The sequence below is a fragment of the Micromys minutus genome (assembly GCF_963924665.1).
Source record: "Micromys minutus genome assembly, chromosome: 14".
Lineage (NCBI taxonomy): Eukaryota > Metazoa > Chordata > Mammalia > Rodentia > Muridae > Micromys > Micromys minutus.
This window is the reverse complement of record NC_137983.1, coordinates 51,801,306-51,818,109: the sequence shown is the minus strand read 5'-3', so window position 1 is coordinate 51,818,109 and position 16,804 is coordinate 51,801,306. Positions and strand designations below refer to the sequence as shown.

The window sequence follows — 16,804 nt, the reverse complement described above, 5'->3', positions numbered from 1 at the left end:
AACAGTGGTGGTACATGCGCATGCCTTTAATCCTAGCACTAAGGAGGCAAAGGCAGAGGAAGGAAGATATCTGTGAGTTCAAGGTCAGTCTGGTCCACAGTGTGAGTTCCAGAACAGCCAGGGCTACAAAGAGAAGTCCTGTCTCAACAAAGAAAAAAAAAAAAGCTCTATCAGAAACTGATTACTGATTGTTATCATGGAATTAGCTAAATCATAACAAATGACCATATAATTCAGTAGACTGACACATGAACATTCCGCGGCGTGTCTTCATAATGTTTAGAAAAGTATAAAGACTTCCAATAAGAGTTTTCAAAACTAAGGCTGGAGAGTCAGTTTAGTGGTTAAGAGCACTGGCTACTCTTCCAAAGGATGCAGGAGTTCAACTCCCAGCACCCACATGGCTGTCTCAACTGTCTGTAATTCCAGTTACAGGGGTGAGGGGCTGACATCCTCACACAGACATACATGCAGGCAGAACACCAATATTAATTTAAAAAAAACAAGAAGGTGAAAAAAACTTTCAAAATGAAAACATATAGAAAGTTTGGGTCAAGGCTCAGTGATGGGACTTTCCTCTGGACTAGCAGTTCCCAAATTATCCCAAGCTCTGGCCTCAGCTGGGTCCTCTGCTCCCTGGGTGCTGCCAAGCTCTTCACTAAAGGGAAGGGCTCCCCATCCCTGGGACAGACTCCCTTCTCTTTCCGAGTGAAGGGTCCTCCCCTTTGTACTTTATCATAGGCAGAGACTGACTGCCGACTGTCTTGGAGGGAAGGAGGGAAGGAGGAAGGGAGGGAGGGAGGGAGGGAGGGAGGAGTTCAGTAGGCTGTGCCTACTGTGATTCTCTCACTCCTTTTCTGTCCTGTCTGCTAGAGTATCCTAGGCTACTTAGACGTCTTGCCACATTGTATCGCCAGTGAAGCAGCAATCCTCCTAGGTGCGGCCTTGACACATACTAGAAGAACCTGTCCCTCTCTGGCTAGGAGCTAACCCGGACAGAAAGAGTTGTTAGATGATGTACAATGTTGCTGATAAAACTGTTGATGATACATCTTCATTGTAGGTTCTCCCTTTGATGTTGAGTGGTCCTGCCCCCTAGTTGTCAGACTTTCCCCTGGTGTCCTGGCTATGTTTAGGGAAATAGTGCCTGCTGCATACTCAGCTGGGCTTCTCTTATGCAGCACCAGCTGCTTTGAGTACTCCAAAGGAGGCCGGAGGACGCCATATTATAGTCACAGGAGAAGGCATCATAGATCAGCAGGAGGCCCCTCACTCTCTGGCTGGTGCCTGCTTGTCTCAGAACCCTATAATTCCCTGGGGTACCAGCACATGTAGAAGTACAGGGGAAAGGGGACAGGAAATTATCATGATCAGGGACTTAAAAAAAAACCAACAGTCTTGTGCGGATACATGCCTGTCATTTTTTTTTTTTTTTTTTTTTGCCTTTTCTGTATGTCTGTGTCCTTTTCTACAGAGCTTAATTCACTTCCTCTAGTCTCAAATTTCTTAGAATGAAGATCTTGTTCCCCACAGACATAAGAGATTTGTAATGGGAAATATATTTTATTTCCTTTTACAAAATTCCAGCTATTCAAAGTTAGTGCACATTCAAAGGAAACAATATAGCAAAAAAATTTTTTTGACTAATCCATTTTAGAGTTTTTATATACAAAGAAACAGAGAAACAGAACCCAACAGGTAACCATAACATAACTAAAACAGAAGTGAGATCTTTGATTAAAAGAGTAAGTGCTATTGTCCCTGCACAATTCTGAAAGTGACAGTCCCAAGGGCGTGTCTTACAGTGCTGGCAGACACACAGGACTCAGGAATGGCTTACTCACAGGCTGTCTGTGGGCGGTGCCTAGAAAGCCTGCAGCAGCAAGACCCAAGTGAGTGAGTGGGTAGCAGAGTCTTAACTGGTCCGATGAGTTCGGAGCTGCAATAAATGGTTTATGTGGATCTTGGGGGGTGGTCTGCACACCACCTTGGGCATTAATTGTTTCTACCTGGGAGTGCTGAGGGTCTCTGCCCACAGGACACTGGTCTGCCTGACAGACACTGGTGAGCTCTCTGGGACTGAGTTTAGACATTACAGTAGGGACTTGCTCTCATTTCAATTAAAGCTGTGTTTAATTGCTTACAGCCTTCCTGAACACTGGGCTGAACTGTGCCTCCCTCAGCCTCGAGGCACAGGCGACTTCACAGTGGTTGTGCATGTGTACAGGGACAGGCTGACCTTATGTTCTACCTGCAAAGGTCCTACTGTGTGACCAGGCAGGAGCAGCAGGTGGTCCTCACTTGCTGGCTCCTTACAATGTTTAGGTCTGTTTAAAAGTTGTTTGCAGAAGTACTCCATCTTAGAAAACAAAACGGCAAAACTTCAGCAGGGTCCTCCTACTGGCGCCCCTTTAAAGGGGTTTCCAATGAGCATTTTAATAATTTTTATAATCTCCTCTGTGTGTGTCTTCATGCTTCTGATCAAACGTCATCTCGCATCCTTTGTGGATAAAAGTATGTAAAGAAAGAAAACAAGTAGATTGGTTTTGCACCTGCCTGGGGGGAGTTAGCCATACCTGGGTGTCTCAGTGGTTAGAGCGGCTTTCCCACGCTGCTGGTATGAGGCGATGTTGCTGATAATGCCTGAGAGGCCTAAGGAGGTCTGTGGCCTCTGCTGGGATGGCCCTCCCGTCTCATAGTCCCTAGAAGCTGGCTTTATAGCAACTCTGGGTAGGGTAGAAAATCATTGCATCCCATAGCTCCATGTCCCCCAATATTGGCTGAGTTTGAAAAACAAACACCTTCGGTGTCTGTCTCCATAGAACCCCAGGATACAGGGAATGGCCCCACGGGTACAACATGGGAAACAAGGAAACATTGCCGTGTTCAGGAGATTCGTACACCCTCTGTGACTTCAGCAAAGGCTCTTGTAAAGGGTGAGAAGCACTGCCCCCTACAGAGGGAGCACCTAGTTCACCTGTGCTGAACACACAAAGGCCTTGTGCTTCCTGCTTTATCGGGGCCTCAGGTTCCTGAGAAGTGGCCTATTTGACCACTCAGTTGTCCCTGAGCCGGAGTGAGACCACCCATAGTCAGCTTCATCTGGGATAGGACAGGACTCATTTTTTCTTCTTGCCATGCCCCGTTTTTTTTTTTTTGTTGTTGTTGTTGTTTTGTTTTGTTTTGTTTAAGATTTATTTATTTTATGTATATATGAGTACACTGTCACCTTCTTCACACACACCAGAAGAAGGCATCAGACCCCATTACAGATGGTTGTGAGCCACCATGTGGTTGCTGGGAATTGAACTCAGGACCTCTGGAAGAGTAGTAGGTGCTCTTAACCTCTGAGCCATCTCTCCAGCCCTCGGGACAGGACATTCTTGTTATGAATATTTGAGTTGAAAAACAAAGGAAGTCCCAGAGAATAAAGAGCCAGTCTCTAGAGCAGGCAGGGTGTTTGGGGGGGGGGGATTCCAAACATAACCAAACAGCAAGTCTCCAAAGGGCAGATTGCCATTTTTTCTGAGAGGGAATCACCCAAAGGGGAGCGTGCTGGGTTGTTAATCACCACCTCAGCTCTTCTGTGGTCTGTGGAGCTTCCTCACAGGTCAGGTGCCATGATGGCCAGGGCTTGAAGAGGTGTAGTCTTCCCAGAGGGGTCCAGCTTGGTCTAGATTATAGGAGACAGTGTGAGTCGTTAATGGAGACTGTCCTGAGCCGAGGTACAGTGGCCGACTATCACCGTCCTTGTGTGTCCCAGGACAGCAAATGCCCCAGACAGAAATGCAGCCAGCAGCTGGAAACAACTGGAACCCTATGCAACTTGACCAACAGCAGGATGGGAGAGCTGCCTCGTGAATCCACTGGGGTGGGGGTGGGGGACTGGCAGTCACAGAGACAGTAGAAATGACTGTTTTAACCATTTAACCATCACCCAGTGCTAAACAAAAGCATGCATGGAGTTCTGTGCCCCAGCTCAGTGTTGGGAAAGCCTCCTGTGGCTCCTTGTGGTTCTTTCCTGATGTCTGCTGAGGAGACAAGCCAGTCTGTGACCCCACGGCTTGCTGTGATCAGCAAGACTCTGATACCAGCGTATGGGGTGGGACATGTCTTAGGCAAACATTGCACATATGCAAGGTTCAGGTCATAGGTCACAGGCACTGACTTTGGGGAGTAGTCCAGGACATGGTTGGGAAGCTCTGGGGGGCAGAGGGCCAGAGGACATAGAAAGGGCAGCCCATGACTCTGATCTCTCTTCTGCCAAGACAGGAGTGAGTGCTCCGTGTCCTCCAAGTCACAGTGCTGGGCTGACATCACAAGGGCCTGGGAAAGCAATGGGCTGCAGCCAGCAGCCTTGGATAGCTAACATCTTCCTCATCTACAGAGGTCTCACAGATGCCTCTAACATGTGTAAGCACCACCTGTATGCATCCCCAGGACCAGTTCTTGTGAAGAGAGAAGAAATGAGAGACACTAGTGTCTACATTCTCTTGGGGCAGGGGATGCTTAAAGTCATGTTCCGTTAGGGACAGACATGTTGGCTTGAGGTGAGCTCTCACTTTGGAGGCTCAAAGGTGTCAGTAGCCCTGAGGACTGTGGGCCGGAAGGACAGATCGAAGGCCTTCTGGTCCCGAAAGCTTTGGGCACGATACTTGGCGAAGTGCACCGACCTGGGAAGCTTACAGTCTGATAGGCTCTCCTCTTCCCTAGGGGAGCTTGGAGGCCCAACCTGGGCAAAGGAGTGGAAGAGTGGGTGGCCCCCAGAGTTAGATGTGAGCCAGGAAGTGTCATGTGTGTTCTCCAGGGAGCCAACTGTGGTCCTGCTACTAGCCAGAGTCTGGCTCTCTTGGGGCAGCTTCTGGGTACCTAGGCTTTGCTGACCGCCAAATGTGGGGCCCGGTCTGGGAGGCACCCAACTTGTACTGGTAGTCAGCACTCCTTCGGCCGTGCTGTTGGGCTGTCCCCAGGCCTGAGGTACTGGGTGGCTGACCTGACCCTGACTCTGGGTCTGTTTCTGCATGGCCAAGCCACAAGGCTTCGTAGGGTATTCGGGGGTAGCTAGATTCTTGCCAGACTGGAGGCTGTCTTCTTGAGTTGGGTTCCTTCCCAGCCTCTCCAGTGGTCTTGAGGGTTGCTCCTGAGCCCTGTCCCTGTGCTGACAGGGAGTCTCTTCCACTGGTGTCTTTTCATTCACTACTAGGTCCTGAGACGCCCACGCCTGAGGACCTGCCACACACAGCACATCTGACTGTCCAGTCTGGTGTAACTGTACATGTCCTGTTCCAGTTTCCTCTAATCCGAGGTGTCTTGGTGGTCCGCCCATGTCCACCTGTATTGGCAGACTCTCTTTGGCTTTACCTCCCAAGGTTTTCACCTGGGGGACAGACCTAGGCTCTGCCTTCTGGGTGGGGACAGGAGGCTCTGGACCGTGGGCTATCTCTACCTGCCTGGTCTCTCCCTTTGTGGCTGGCCTTATAGGGGAGTTTGCTGCACCAGAGAGGTGTTCTTTCTCAGGATGCTTTCTGCCCAGTGCCTGTGGGCCCACAGAGGGCAGTGGTGAGTGGTCCAGATACTCTGCTGGCTTCCTTTGTGGCTCTGGGGATGCTGTGCTTTTGCAGGGATGTTCTCTTTCCACTGTTGCAATTTTGTTCCCTGGCTCACTTGAAACACACTTAATAGGCACCAGGCAGGAATCCACAGCTTCTTGTGGCCAAATGGCTGGGGCAGCCGACATTAGGAGATGGCTCTGCACCAGGTTGTCTGAGACGATGCTTCCTTCAGTGGCTGTCCTCTCATGCTTTGAGGACCTACTTGATACCAAAGAAGGATGGTTGTGGGGTCCTTGTGTTATCTTGTCTTTATAGTCCTGGACACTTCCTGACCATGGGGCTGTCTTCTTTTCAGGGCTTTCTTCTCCACCCTGGGCATCACTAACCTGTGCAGTCACCTTGTGCTCAGTGTCTGGGGTACCACTTGCTTGCGTCATTATCTTGTATTTAGTGTCCCGGACACTACCTGGCTGTGATGCCTCCTGTCTTGTGTTTTGGGTACCACCTGCCCGTGCGGTTGTTTTGTGTCCAGCATCTTCAGTGTCACTTGCCTGTGACACTGTCTTGTGTTCAGAGTCCTGGGCACCACCTGGCTGCAGTGTCGTTAGTTTAGTGTCTTGGGTCCTATCTTGCTGTGTTGTCTTGTGGTCAATATTCTGGTCACTGCTTGGCCACAGTGTTATCTTGTGTTTAGGGTCCTGGGAACCACTAACGTGTGGTGTTATGTTGGGTTCCCCATCCTGGGAAACATGTGGCTGTAGTGTGATCCTGTGTGCATTGTTCTTGGTACCACTTGCCCGTGACATTTGCTTGTGTCCAACATCTTGGGCACTTGTCTGTGGCACTGTCTTGTATTCAGGCTCCCTGGCATCACCTGTATGTGGCGTTACCTTGAGTTCAGTGTCCTGAGTACCAGTTGGCAATGCTGTTATCTTGAGTTCAGGGTGCTGAGTACTCCTCAGCTGTGATATTGTGAGATCAGTGACAGTCCCTGTCACCTTCCCAGAGGCTTTGATACTTGCAGTAGGCTGATTGTTTAATGTGGATTGGCTGTTGTCCAAATCATGGCTGATGTTTTCCTGAACGATGCTTGGTGGTTGAGCTGACTTGTTCAGAGACCCTTGGAACTCTTCTTGTCCAAACTGGATGTTCTTCCCCAGTGGTATAGAACCACCAGGCCTTATGCAGTCCTGGATTGGCACTGGCACCATGTTGGATGTCCCTTTCTGGAGGTCAGTGGCCAAGCGGGTGCCCACTCCATAGCTTCTCCCAGCAGTGGGGTGCGTCAAGGGGCTATCACCACTACCATTCCTGGGGTCATGTGACTCCTCAGAGCTCTTGTTTTCCTCTGTTCCATCAGAAAACATCTTGGAAGGACTTGGTGTTAGGAACCTCTGTGAGGCATCACTGCCCACATGGGCGCCATCTCTTAGATCTTCCTGGATTCCATGCTGAGCTGCAGTCTGGTGACTCACGGGCAACTCACAGGGTTGACTCTGCATTGTCGAGTCTCGGGGACCCCTCCTGTCTTCAGCCACAGTGGAAGATGCCGCCTGTTCATTTTCAGCCACGACCTCTCTTCTCACAACTGGAGAACCTTTGCCTTTGAGACAAGGAGAGGCTGGCATCTCGTGGACAATGGGAAGCTGCACTGTTATTTGTGGAGGTCTGATGGCTGGCTGTGTTCTCCGCTCAGCCTGGACTGCTGGGGGAGCCAGGAGGGGGAGCTGAGTCATGGCCTCCTGTTCCGGCACGTGCCTCTGGATGGCAAAGAAGGGCTCTCTTTCCACGCCCGAGGGTGTCCTTTCATCTTCATCCTCAGAGGTGCACAGAGTCATGGTGATTTCAGGGGCCCCTCTTAAATTATCCATCACTTCCTGGGCATCAGCTGCTGCCTCTTGTGTATTGGGCTCCTCTGTTCTGTCCCTTCCGACTGGCCCAGTAATTCCAGGGCTGTCCAGACCAAGTGGGGACAACACTGGTACATGGCCAGGTAGAACATGGCTTTTGGTAGACGTGCCGGAGAAACCCATGTTCAAAGCCATGTGACTGTCCACATCAGCCACCGCCTGGGGCACTGAGGACATGGGATGTTCCTTGTGTTCCTCACTCACAAGGCCTTGTGCTTTGTTTCCAACAGGCTCCAGGTTTTCTGAGTCTGAGAACATGATGGTCCCCTCAGTGGGCCGGCGCCGGCACTCCGAGTGACTGAGTTTTGCACAATGGGACAACCAGCTCTGGGGGCCGCAGACGATGGTGGCGATGCTGAGGGCTGGCAGGGGTTCAGCTGTGCAGGCCAGAAACTGGGCCGGGGGAATTCTGGTACAGCTGGTAGCCATGGTGGCCACGTGGAGTACCCGCACTTGTGGCCTGTGCACTTTCCTCTTCTGCAGGCTCTTGCTCTTCAGCCCCTCCCTGTGCAGGGGTAGCACACCAGCCTCAGAGTACAGGCAGCTGTTCTGTTCGAATCTTTCCCTCAGCTTGGAGAGGATGGAGCTCCGGCCCACGATTCTTGGCAGGAGGCCCCTGGCAGCTCCAGGCCGCTGGGCAGGGGACTTCTCGCCTGCTTCCTTCTCCTTAGCCTTCTCTTCAGCAACCAGGAACTTCTTCAGGATGTTTTTCACAGTGCTCTTCCCACTGGAGGGGCTCCACCGGGGTTTCTCATTGACTGGGGTCCTCTGACTGGCACTTCTGCCCCCTTCCTTGGTCTTTTCCAGGAGTTTGTTGATTGTGGCATTTACAAAACTCCTACCAGGTCCTTGCTTATCTTTAGAGATCAGCCGGCCCACGTCCCGGGTCTTCTTGAGGTGGGGCTCCCGGCCACTGCCCATGAACTTAGCCTGTAGAAGCTGGAACCGTGTGGGTCTTTGGCCTACCTCCTGCAGTGGGGAGGGGCGGTTGGCCCTGTGTGTCCTGTCTTCCGCCTTCTGGGGCCCATCTGCACGGTCCAAGACATAAAGCAGGAGGCTGTTGAGGATGATGCGGACTGCCTCGTCGCACGTCTTGCCGATCCTCTTCTTCAGCATCTGTGCATCCATCATGGCTGTCTTCTCGAAGCCAACCCTGCTGCTCTCAGAACTGCAGGAAAACAAAAATCAAAGCCCACGGCAGTCATGGGTTTCATTCATTTACATAAGCTCACTATTATCCTGATTTAATGTCGACTTGACACAGGTTAAAGTCATCTGATAGGAAGGAACCTCAAGAGAAAAACCTCTATAAGATGACAGGCAAACCAGTGGGGCATTTTCTTAACTACCAATTGATGGGAGAGGGTCCAATCCATTGTGGGTGGTGCTGTCCCTGGGCTGTGGTCCTGGGTTCTACAGAAAAGCAGACAGAGCAAGCCACAAGGAGCAAGCCAGTATGAAGCACCCCTCCATGGCCTCTACATCAGCTCCTGCCTCCAGGTTTCTGTTCTGTTTGAGCTGCTGTCCTTAATTCCTCCAATGATGGACTATGATGTGGAAGTGTAAGCCAGTTAAACCCTTTCCCTCCCAAGTTGCTGTGGTCATGGTGTTTCGTTGCAGCAATGGTGACCCTGACTAGGACCCCTGCGGCTCATTCTCAGGAGTCAGGACCTATCTGTCCTTCGGACTGGTGCTGGTCCTGAGCACTCTGAGGGAGGCTCTGCAAGCCTGGGGCATGTGCGTTCAAAGAGCTGACATATTAAGTAGGAGTATTAAAGGACAGCCACGTCCAAAAGCCTTGGCAGGGTGTAAGCACAGCGCACTGGGTAAAAATAACTAAGTCACAGTAGCAGCTGTGGGGCCGCCACCAAGAGCTCCATTGTTCTGTCAGGGTATAAAGGCCAATCCCCGCTGTGATTACTCTGTCTCTGCAGGAATAAACCAATCCTGGGGCCTGGAGTGGAAAGCCACACCACTGGTCTGTTTCAGAGTTTAGGAGCCAGCAGTCTCAGGGCCCAGGCTTGCCCCCGTGGCACTTGGTTGCCACCGGCTTACTGCCTGACCTGTCTCCTGCGGACCATCTCTGCACACTGATCTGGAAGCTGCGCTGGGTGGACAGCGGCTTCCTTTCACCTAAGGGGGCTCACCATCCTGGAACAGCATCAGCAGAGTGATTCGGAAGGTTTTGTGCGTCCTGCAAAGCCACCTGCAACTTAACAGCTGCTGCGGGCAGAGGACATGGGGTGGGTGTGGGGTGGGTGCGTGCCACTGCTTGGCTTGAGAAAATCTGAGCATGGATGCATTGGATTTGAGTGGTCCCAGATTTCCAGCCCCTCAGGTAAGTAAGATGGTGCCATCCTGGGAGCGGGTTGGCTTTGACTGTGGGTAGCAATTTTTCCCTCTGCCAAGGTATCTTCTAACTGGTGGCCATTAAGTTCCACATCTTGGGGTTGACCTAGATACAAGCTTCTATCTGGATCGCTGGGGTCTCAGAGGCACACTGCATGCCTATGAACTAAGCCCTTACACCCTAAATTCCTTCTCCGATTAACTGTGCCCCTTAGGCACACAGGAGCTTTCTTGGCCTCCATCCACCACAGCCACCAGGACCTACAGCTTTAAGATGTGTCAGATTGTTGCTGGCCCCAGGAAGCATTCCCTATCCCTCTTCCATGCTTGCCTGCCCCACATGCATACAGCCAACAGCGTTCGTGTGTTCTTGATGGCCACAGGTCACATGACCACAGTCTTCTGCCTGCCACATCTAGCCTCCACTCTCCTTGAATGATCTTTGTACAGAAGACAACAGCATCTCTGACCCACCCTAGGCTGGACACAGCCACACCCTTCCTATGTTGCCAACATCTTCTGCAGGTCTGGCTTCATCTGCCCACTGTTCCATCACAAATATCCGCACATAGGATCTCAAGCAGGGCTTGGGACCCAGAGCGAGCTGAAGTCACACATCTGCAACCACCAAGCCGATACCCTCCAGCGTGGCCCGGACTGATCTACGCACATTCCACTCAACAGCCTCTATGAAGAGAAGCTCAACAGTTGTCACTCCTAGCTCTCAACTAGGTGCCCCAGGCGGTGTCACCGGAGCCACGGAGCCTGTGGAGACTAAGGGTCTTGTTCCCCAGGCCTAGGGTGCGGACGGACTCACCTGGCTCAGGTGGTAGAGGAGCCTGTGAACCTCTTGGAGCCTTGTGGTCACACAGTATGTGAGCCGGCCAGGCTATTTCAACTGCCTTAACTTTCTCATGTGAGTCAATGGCGTGACTCAGATAACCACACTGACGACATCCAGGCGATATTCCGACCAAATGACTAAAGGCCACGGGGCCCAACCACGCAGGACACTGAGTGTCATTCCCAAGTTCGTCTCTGAGGGCTCCTGAGCCCCTGGTCTAGAGGGAGAAATAAGAAACTCGTCTGGCATTAACTGTTCAGCTTCTCCCGCTACAGAGGGGACAGACCAGTGACTCCACATGCCCCCGTGCCATGGTTCCACGGTGCCTTCCACCCTGGGTAGTGACAACTCGGTGCTGGTGTGTAAGCAGGACATTTTTAGGGAGACTGGCTAAGTGTCCTTAGATCAAGAGTGTTAGTGTGTCTAAACCCAGCTTGGCCAGTTGGGCCGAAGTCATGCTAGGCCACGTGTCGGCTCCCAACCAGTTAGAAGCTGCGTATTGCCAAAGTACCGCCCAGCAGCTCACCGCCTGCCCATCACCAGGGACCAACACTTGAGGCCACGTGGGGCCTTCATTCTAATTTCTTCAGCAGACATGAATAGGGGATTTATCTAACAGCCCCAGATGGAGTTTTGGGACGCTCCCCAGAGCTCTCCCGGCCATCTCCGATGTTTTCAGTGAGGGCAGGGCGGATGCTTTCCTAAGATTTATGAGCCAGCATTAACAGATTAGAGCAGAGACTTAAGTTCTTTTCTGGTGAGCCACACCTGGCCCTGCCACACCGAGGCCCTCCACCGAGGGGCATCTGCACTGTAAGTGAGGAGCACACTGGGATTTCCGGGCTCACTCCAATGAGTCAAAACTGTGTTTAACAATCATTATAATAAAAAGTTCCTCCTTCTTGTGGATCTTTGCTTATCATCCCTCAGGCCACCCACCTCTGTGAGGGAGCTTCTGTCCTCCCTCAGAATGCCTCCTCTGATCTGCAGCCCCAGCCTTTTGTGTTTTCCCAACTCCTGGTGGCTCCAGGTGGAGTAAACCTGGGGAAATGGAATTCTAGCATGTCTCTCCTTTGAGATCTTTGCTCTAGCTCATCTGCCCAAGACTCTGTCCTCAGAACAGCTGGTGCCAGGCCCAGGGGACACAGACTCATTCATTGTTCTCGCTCCAGAGCAATCTCAAGCTCCTAGCCCAGGGCTGCTCCCCAGCACACCACAGGAGTAGCTCCTAGCCCAGGGCTTTTTCCCAGCGTACCAATGGTTACCATGGTACATAGCCGGTTACCATGTGACCACTTAAAGTTCCCAGTACAATTTCAAGAGCCATTCTGCTTCTGCCCACGGCCCTCTCCTGCAACAAAGGCTTCGTGTGAGTAGGAAGTTTGTTTGGTTTCTGTTCCACTTCATTCCAGTTGGCCCACAGAGTTCTCAACATGAGAGTCAGGCCCCTGTGGATACCTGCAGGCCTGCCCCGCCCACCCCTCTGCCCTCCTGGCTCTAGCCTCAGTTTTACAATCTGTCTCCTCCCCCAGCAGGCAGATTCTTTCCTCTGGCACGTTTCTGCTCACCCTCTGCATTCCTTCCAAGGGGCCTTTCCCTATGGAAAACCCATGGAAACCCTGTGGAAAACCCTATGGAAACCCTATGGAAACCTCCCTGTGCTCTCTGATACCCAAGCTCTCTCATAGGATCTCCTCCCGCCCCATCTCAGTTCCTCTGAGCCGCAGGTGCCTCTGGTCTACTCTAGGCCAGAGTACTCCATAGTCTTTGCTGCAGGACACCACCTCACACTGGGGCACCAGGATGGCTCGTGGGGCCTTATGCTGCCTGCAAGGGGCACTCTTTGTCCGGCTGCAGTGTGCAGACATGACTAAGCCCATTTTCCATGTCCCTCAGGTACTTGGATGAGCTCTAGAGCCTGGCCCAGGACAGAACAGAATCTTCCCTTCCATGGCCAACACAAACAGGGGGCCCATAAACCTTCCTAATTTAGGCATCAGTGGCAGGCAGGCAAGGTCATTTAGGACAGGAGACTGGACAATCATCTCAGGACACACCCAGGCTGTTCAGCACTTAGGAATGCCTAACGCATCATGACTTCTACAAAGAACAGCAGACCTCAAGCTCTGCCTACCTCTATTTGAGCACATGCAGCCTTGGGTCAACCCAGCTCCTCATCAGCTATGGCCAGTAGGGCCTTGTTGGACTGCCCCATGGTCAGGGGGTAGAGCAGTGTTGCTGGGTACCTGATCTGCTCTGAACATCCTCTGGCAGAGAGCACTCCTCTGCCTCAGTTTCCTTGTAGGAGAAGTGGAGGTCTCAAACCCACTCCAGTGAGCATGGTTCCTGCCTTGAGTTCCTCCTGCCCTGACTTCCCCCTGAACAGTAAGTGTAAGCTGAAATAAGCCCCTTTCTCCCCAATTTTGTCTTTGATGATGGTGTTTATGATAGCAACAGAAAAGCAACCTAAAACGGTATTATACGGTATTATTATACTCATGTTCCTCACTCTGAAACTGAGGCCTGAGGGCCTCATTCTTCCTGCTCATTCTGCACAGCACATGGTGGAAAATCACTAAGCATGCTGACTGACCACCATGTTCTATTTTTATGGCGGTCTCTTCTGGGAACCTTTCCTCAAAAGCCATATAAATATCAGGGACTCAGGCCTCCCTGGCTCGGGGCCAGGGGCCTTTGCCTGCCACCCCTCAACACACTTAGCTCATAGAAAGATTCCCAGCTGCTTCATCAGCTTCTACTCATAGGGCCTCATGGCCACTCTGGAAGGATAAGGTGCCCCCAGGGACAGGGACCCTTGGAGGCCACCCTCATAATTGGAGGGACCCATCTGTATCTCATCCAGCCACCCAGTGTCCAAGTGGGGCACTGACATGGGGACTTTGGACAGCATGCACAGCCTGGTCACTTCCCCAGAGCAGTAACCGTCTGTCTCAAGGGCTGGTTGCTCAGCCAGTGACCTGCCCAAGGGCTTCATATATGCACTTGCCAAGTTGGTATCATGAAGAGAGATGCAATCTAAGTTCCTTTTTACTTTTATAAGTAAGATGGCACCTTGCTTTCTGGTTTTCCCTGGGATAGAGACTACCCAGGTCCTCAGGTATACCTGGCACACACTCCACCACTGAGCTACATCCAGTTCACAGAGTCTGCTTTTAAGTAACGGGGCCTATTAAATGAGGCTCGGAATATGTTCCTAGTAGGTCTAATGTTAGGCTATGAGTATATATTCCTAAGAGAAATTTGCAGAAGGCTCAGCTAGGGATGCAGTGAGAGTACCTCTAAGGTCCATAGCAACATTGTTTCAGGAGGAGCCACGGAGCAGTGTTAGTGTCCCGTGGTTTGTAAGTTTGTTCTCATGGTGATTCCTGTCTGGGAGAGCTCTGTAGCAGATGCTTCCTAATACTTCCCTGCTATTTCTGAAGCTGAGGACGGAATCCTGAATCTGAATGTCAGTCAGTGCTGTCCTGGAAACATTTGTTTCAAGATGGATACTTGGTTGCCTTGGCCGTGGTACCCCTGGGATTGCAGCTGGATACAACACGTGTGGCTGTAGGTGTGACTGAGAGATATTTGGTCATTTGAGCTGTGAGCAATATACAACAGCATCACCTGGGCTGACCCAGGCCTACCAAGAGTTGGGTACTCTTCAATGCCTCAAAATCTAAGAAAAAGGGGTTCTTGGAATATCGCTCTGGTGACAGCTACCACCTTATGCTGCTATTCAGTACCTGTGGGGGTGAAGGGCTGAGAGCAGACATGAGAGGGCAGGTGTCTGATTTGTGCGTGAACGTGGCACAGACAAACAGATTAAAGGGGGCCATGGTGAGGCAACTGGCAAGCTGTGTCACATAAAATAGCAGTATTTCAGAGTAGGGTGCTAGTACCCAGACTGCAGAACTCTAACCCAGCCAACCCTCTGACTTCCAACCGTGAGAGATGAGTGTGTTTGTTCAAAAAATTCATGGCAAAAATCATGGCAAGAAAACACAAGGTCATAAGTTTTATGGTTTGTCCATGATTCAGGAAAAAAAAAATATGTGTGTCTCTCTCTGTGTGTTTCTATGTGTTTCTGCAACCGTGTCTCTGTTTCTGTGGCTGTGTGTGCATGTTTGCATATGCATGTAGTAAGAGGGACAGAGAAAATGATATGCTAAATGTGGCCCAGCATCAGCTGTTGTAAAATTGCGTGGAAAGAACACTGGCGCTGTCTACTGTTTTGACTGTTTGTTTTCTTTCTTTTCTTTTTTTTTTTTCCCATTTAGACAGGCATCCCTTCATAGCCGAAAGCTAGCTAGCTTGGAGCTCACAGTGAAGCCCAGGCTGGCCTCTCATGTGTGGCGATCCTCCTGGCTTAGACTCCCAAGTCTGGAAATTATAGGTGTGAGCCACCACACTTGGCTTTTTATCCTCGAAGTTATCCGAGGCCAAGCGTGACAGTGCACAACAGTAAGCCTCGGGATCAGGAGGTGTGGGAAGGGAGATTGCAAACTTGAGGTCTGTTTGGGTTTTGAGAATTTATCTCAAAACAAAAAAAAGAGAGAAAGAAGAGAGGAAGGGAAATGGATGGATGGATGGATGGATGGATGGATGGATGAATGGAGAAAGAAAGGAGGGAGGGAAGGAAGAAGGGAAGGAGGGAAGAAAGGAGGGAGACAAGTAAGGATGGAGGGAGGGAGGAGAGAAGGAAGGAAGGAAAGAAGGAAGGATTGGTTTAAGAACAATCACAGTAGGAAAGGAGAAACAGCACCGTGAAGCCGGGGTGTGAAGAGTGGGCTTCAGGGACGCTGACAGGGATGGGGCCATGCAGAGGGTGTCAGAGCCTCCCAGGACTTGAGGGTGAGCACTGGAGTGATTGTGGAAGAAGATGCTAGTCATGCGCCCGCGGAAGAGGGGCCTGAGTGATGCCCTCTGCGGGCCATGGAAGGGTAAGTAGGTCACAAGTCTGTGATGAGCTTAGCAAGGGACTGAGGTCAGTGCTGGCACTCTGTACAGCACCGGTGTGTTATTCACACGGAGTCACCTTGGGGTGCAGGCCCTCACCCTCACACTCACTCGGATTCTTTAGTTACAACATCCTGGGTGTGCTCTCGATTTATTTCTACTTAATAGGGAGAAGTAAATCAACCCAGCGGCAGTTTTCCACATCAGAGCGATGCTGGCTCAGTGTCCCAAAAGGCACTTCCAACTTAACAGAAATGTTAGAATTGGGTTGTTGTTGTTATTTTGGTTTTGATTATTCAAGACAGGGTTTCTCTTTGTAGCCCTGGCTGTCCTGGAACTCACTCTGTGGACTAGGCTGGCCCTAAACTAGAGATCCACCTGCCTCTGCATCCTGAGTGCTGGGATTAAAAGTGTCACCATCACTGCCTAGCAAAGATGGATATTTCAATCAGGCAATTGAGTTGAACATCAATTTGGGCATTTTCCATATGAGCACTTGCCCTCGGGCTGGTTTTCCATCTACCTTCAGGACAGGTGCACCGACACCCCCAGCCACGGTCGGCGTGCACTTCAGGGAGGAGAGGCTATGGAGGGTGCAGAGGCTTGGGGGGGGCAAGGGAGCAGAGTGAAAGGTGGGGGTTGTCAGACAGTTAAACTCCTCTTACTGCTCTGTCCCAAGTGAGGTGCTCCAGCCTCCAGATCCCAGCTTTCCACCCACAGCACAAGCTCTTCAACACTACCCACGTCACAGCAAACCTAGACTAATGCAGACACCCGCTGGACAGTACTGGCTGTTATTACCATGGTCACAGCAGAGACGAGGGAAGCCCAGCACCAAAACAGCTCTGCGACTTAACTGCCACGCGGCTGAACTCCCGGCTCAGACTGGCAGAGGGGGGTGTGTCTGTTATTACATAAGCATCTCATAAGTGTTTGTTGGTTTTCCTTCCGAGGTGGGGTCTCGCCACACAGCTCTGGCTTTGCGCCATCAGCATAGCTTGTGATCTCCCTGCCTCTGCCTCCAAAGTGCTGATCTTATTTATAGCTAGATCACTGAGACCTGCTTAATTTGTCGACCTCTCTGAGGAATCTATCATCTTGTCTAGCCGACTTTCACCCTCCAATGCTCAGAGAGGGATGTCATCCATAACTCCCACCTCGTATCTGGCTTTCAGATAGAAGGCCTT

The 16,804-nt window shown here is 51.2% G+C and overlaps 1 protein-coding gene across 1 annotated transcript in view; it reads right to left on the bottom strand.

Moving 5' to 3' along the window:
* Positions 1–1,590: 1,590 nt before the first annotated feature.
* ADPRHL1 (ADP-ribosylhydrolase like 1) overlaps positions 1,591–16,804 on the bottom strand; it is a 31,170-nt gene continuing 15,956 nt past the window's right edge. The window contains exon 8 of the mRNA XM_080928425.1: positions 1,591–8,630. Coding sequence (XP_080784551.1) covers positions 4,559–8,630 — 4,072 coding nt within the window. The 3' untranslated portion in view covers positions 1,591–4,558. The remainder of the gene's footprint in view (positions 8,631–16,804) is intronic.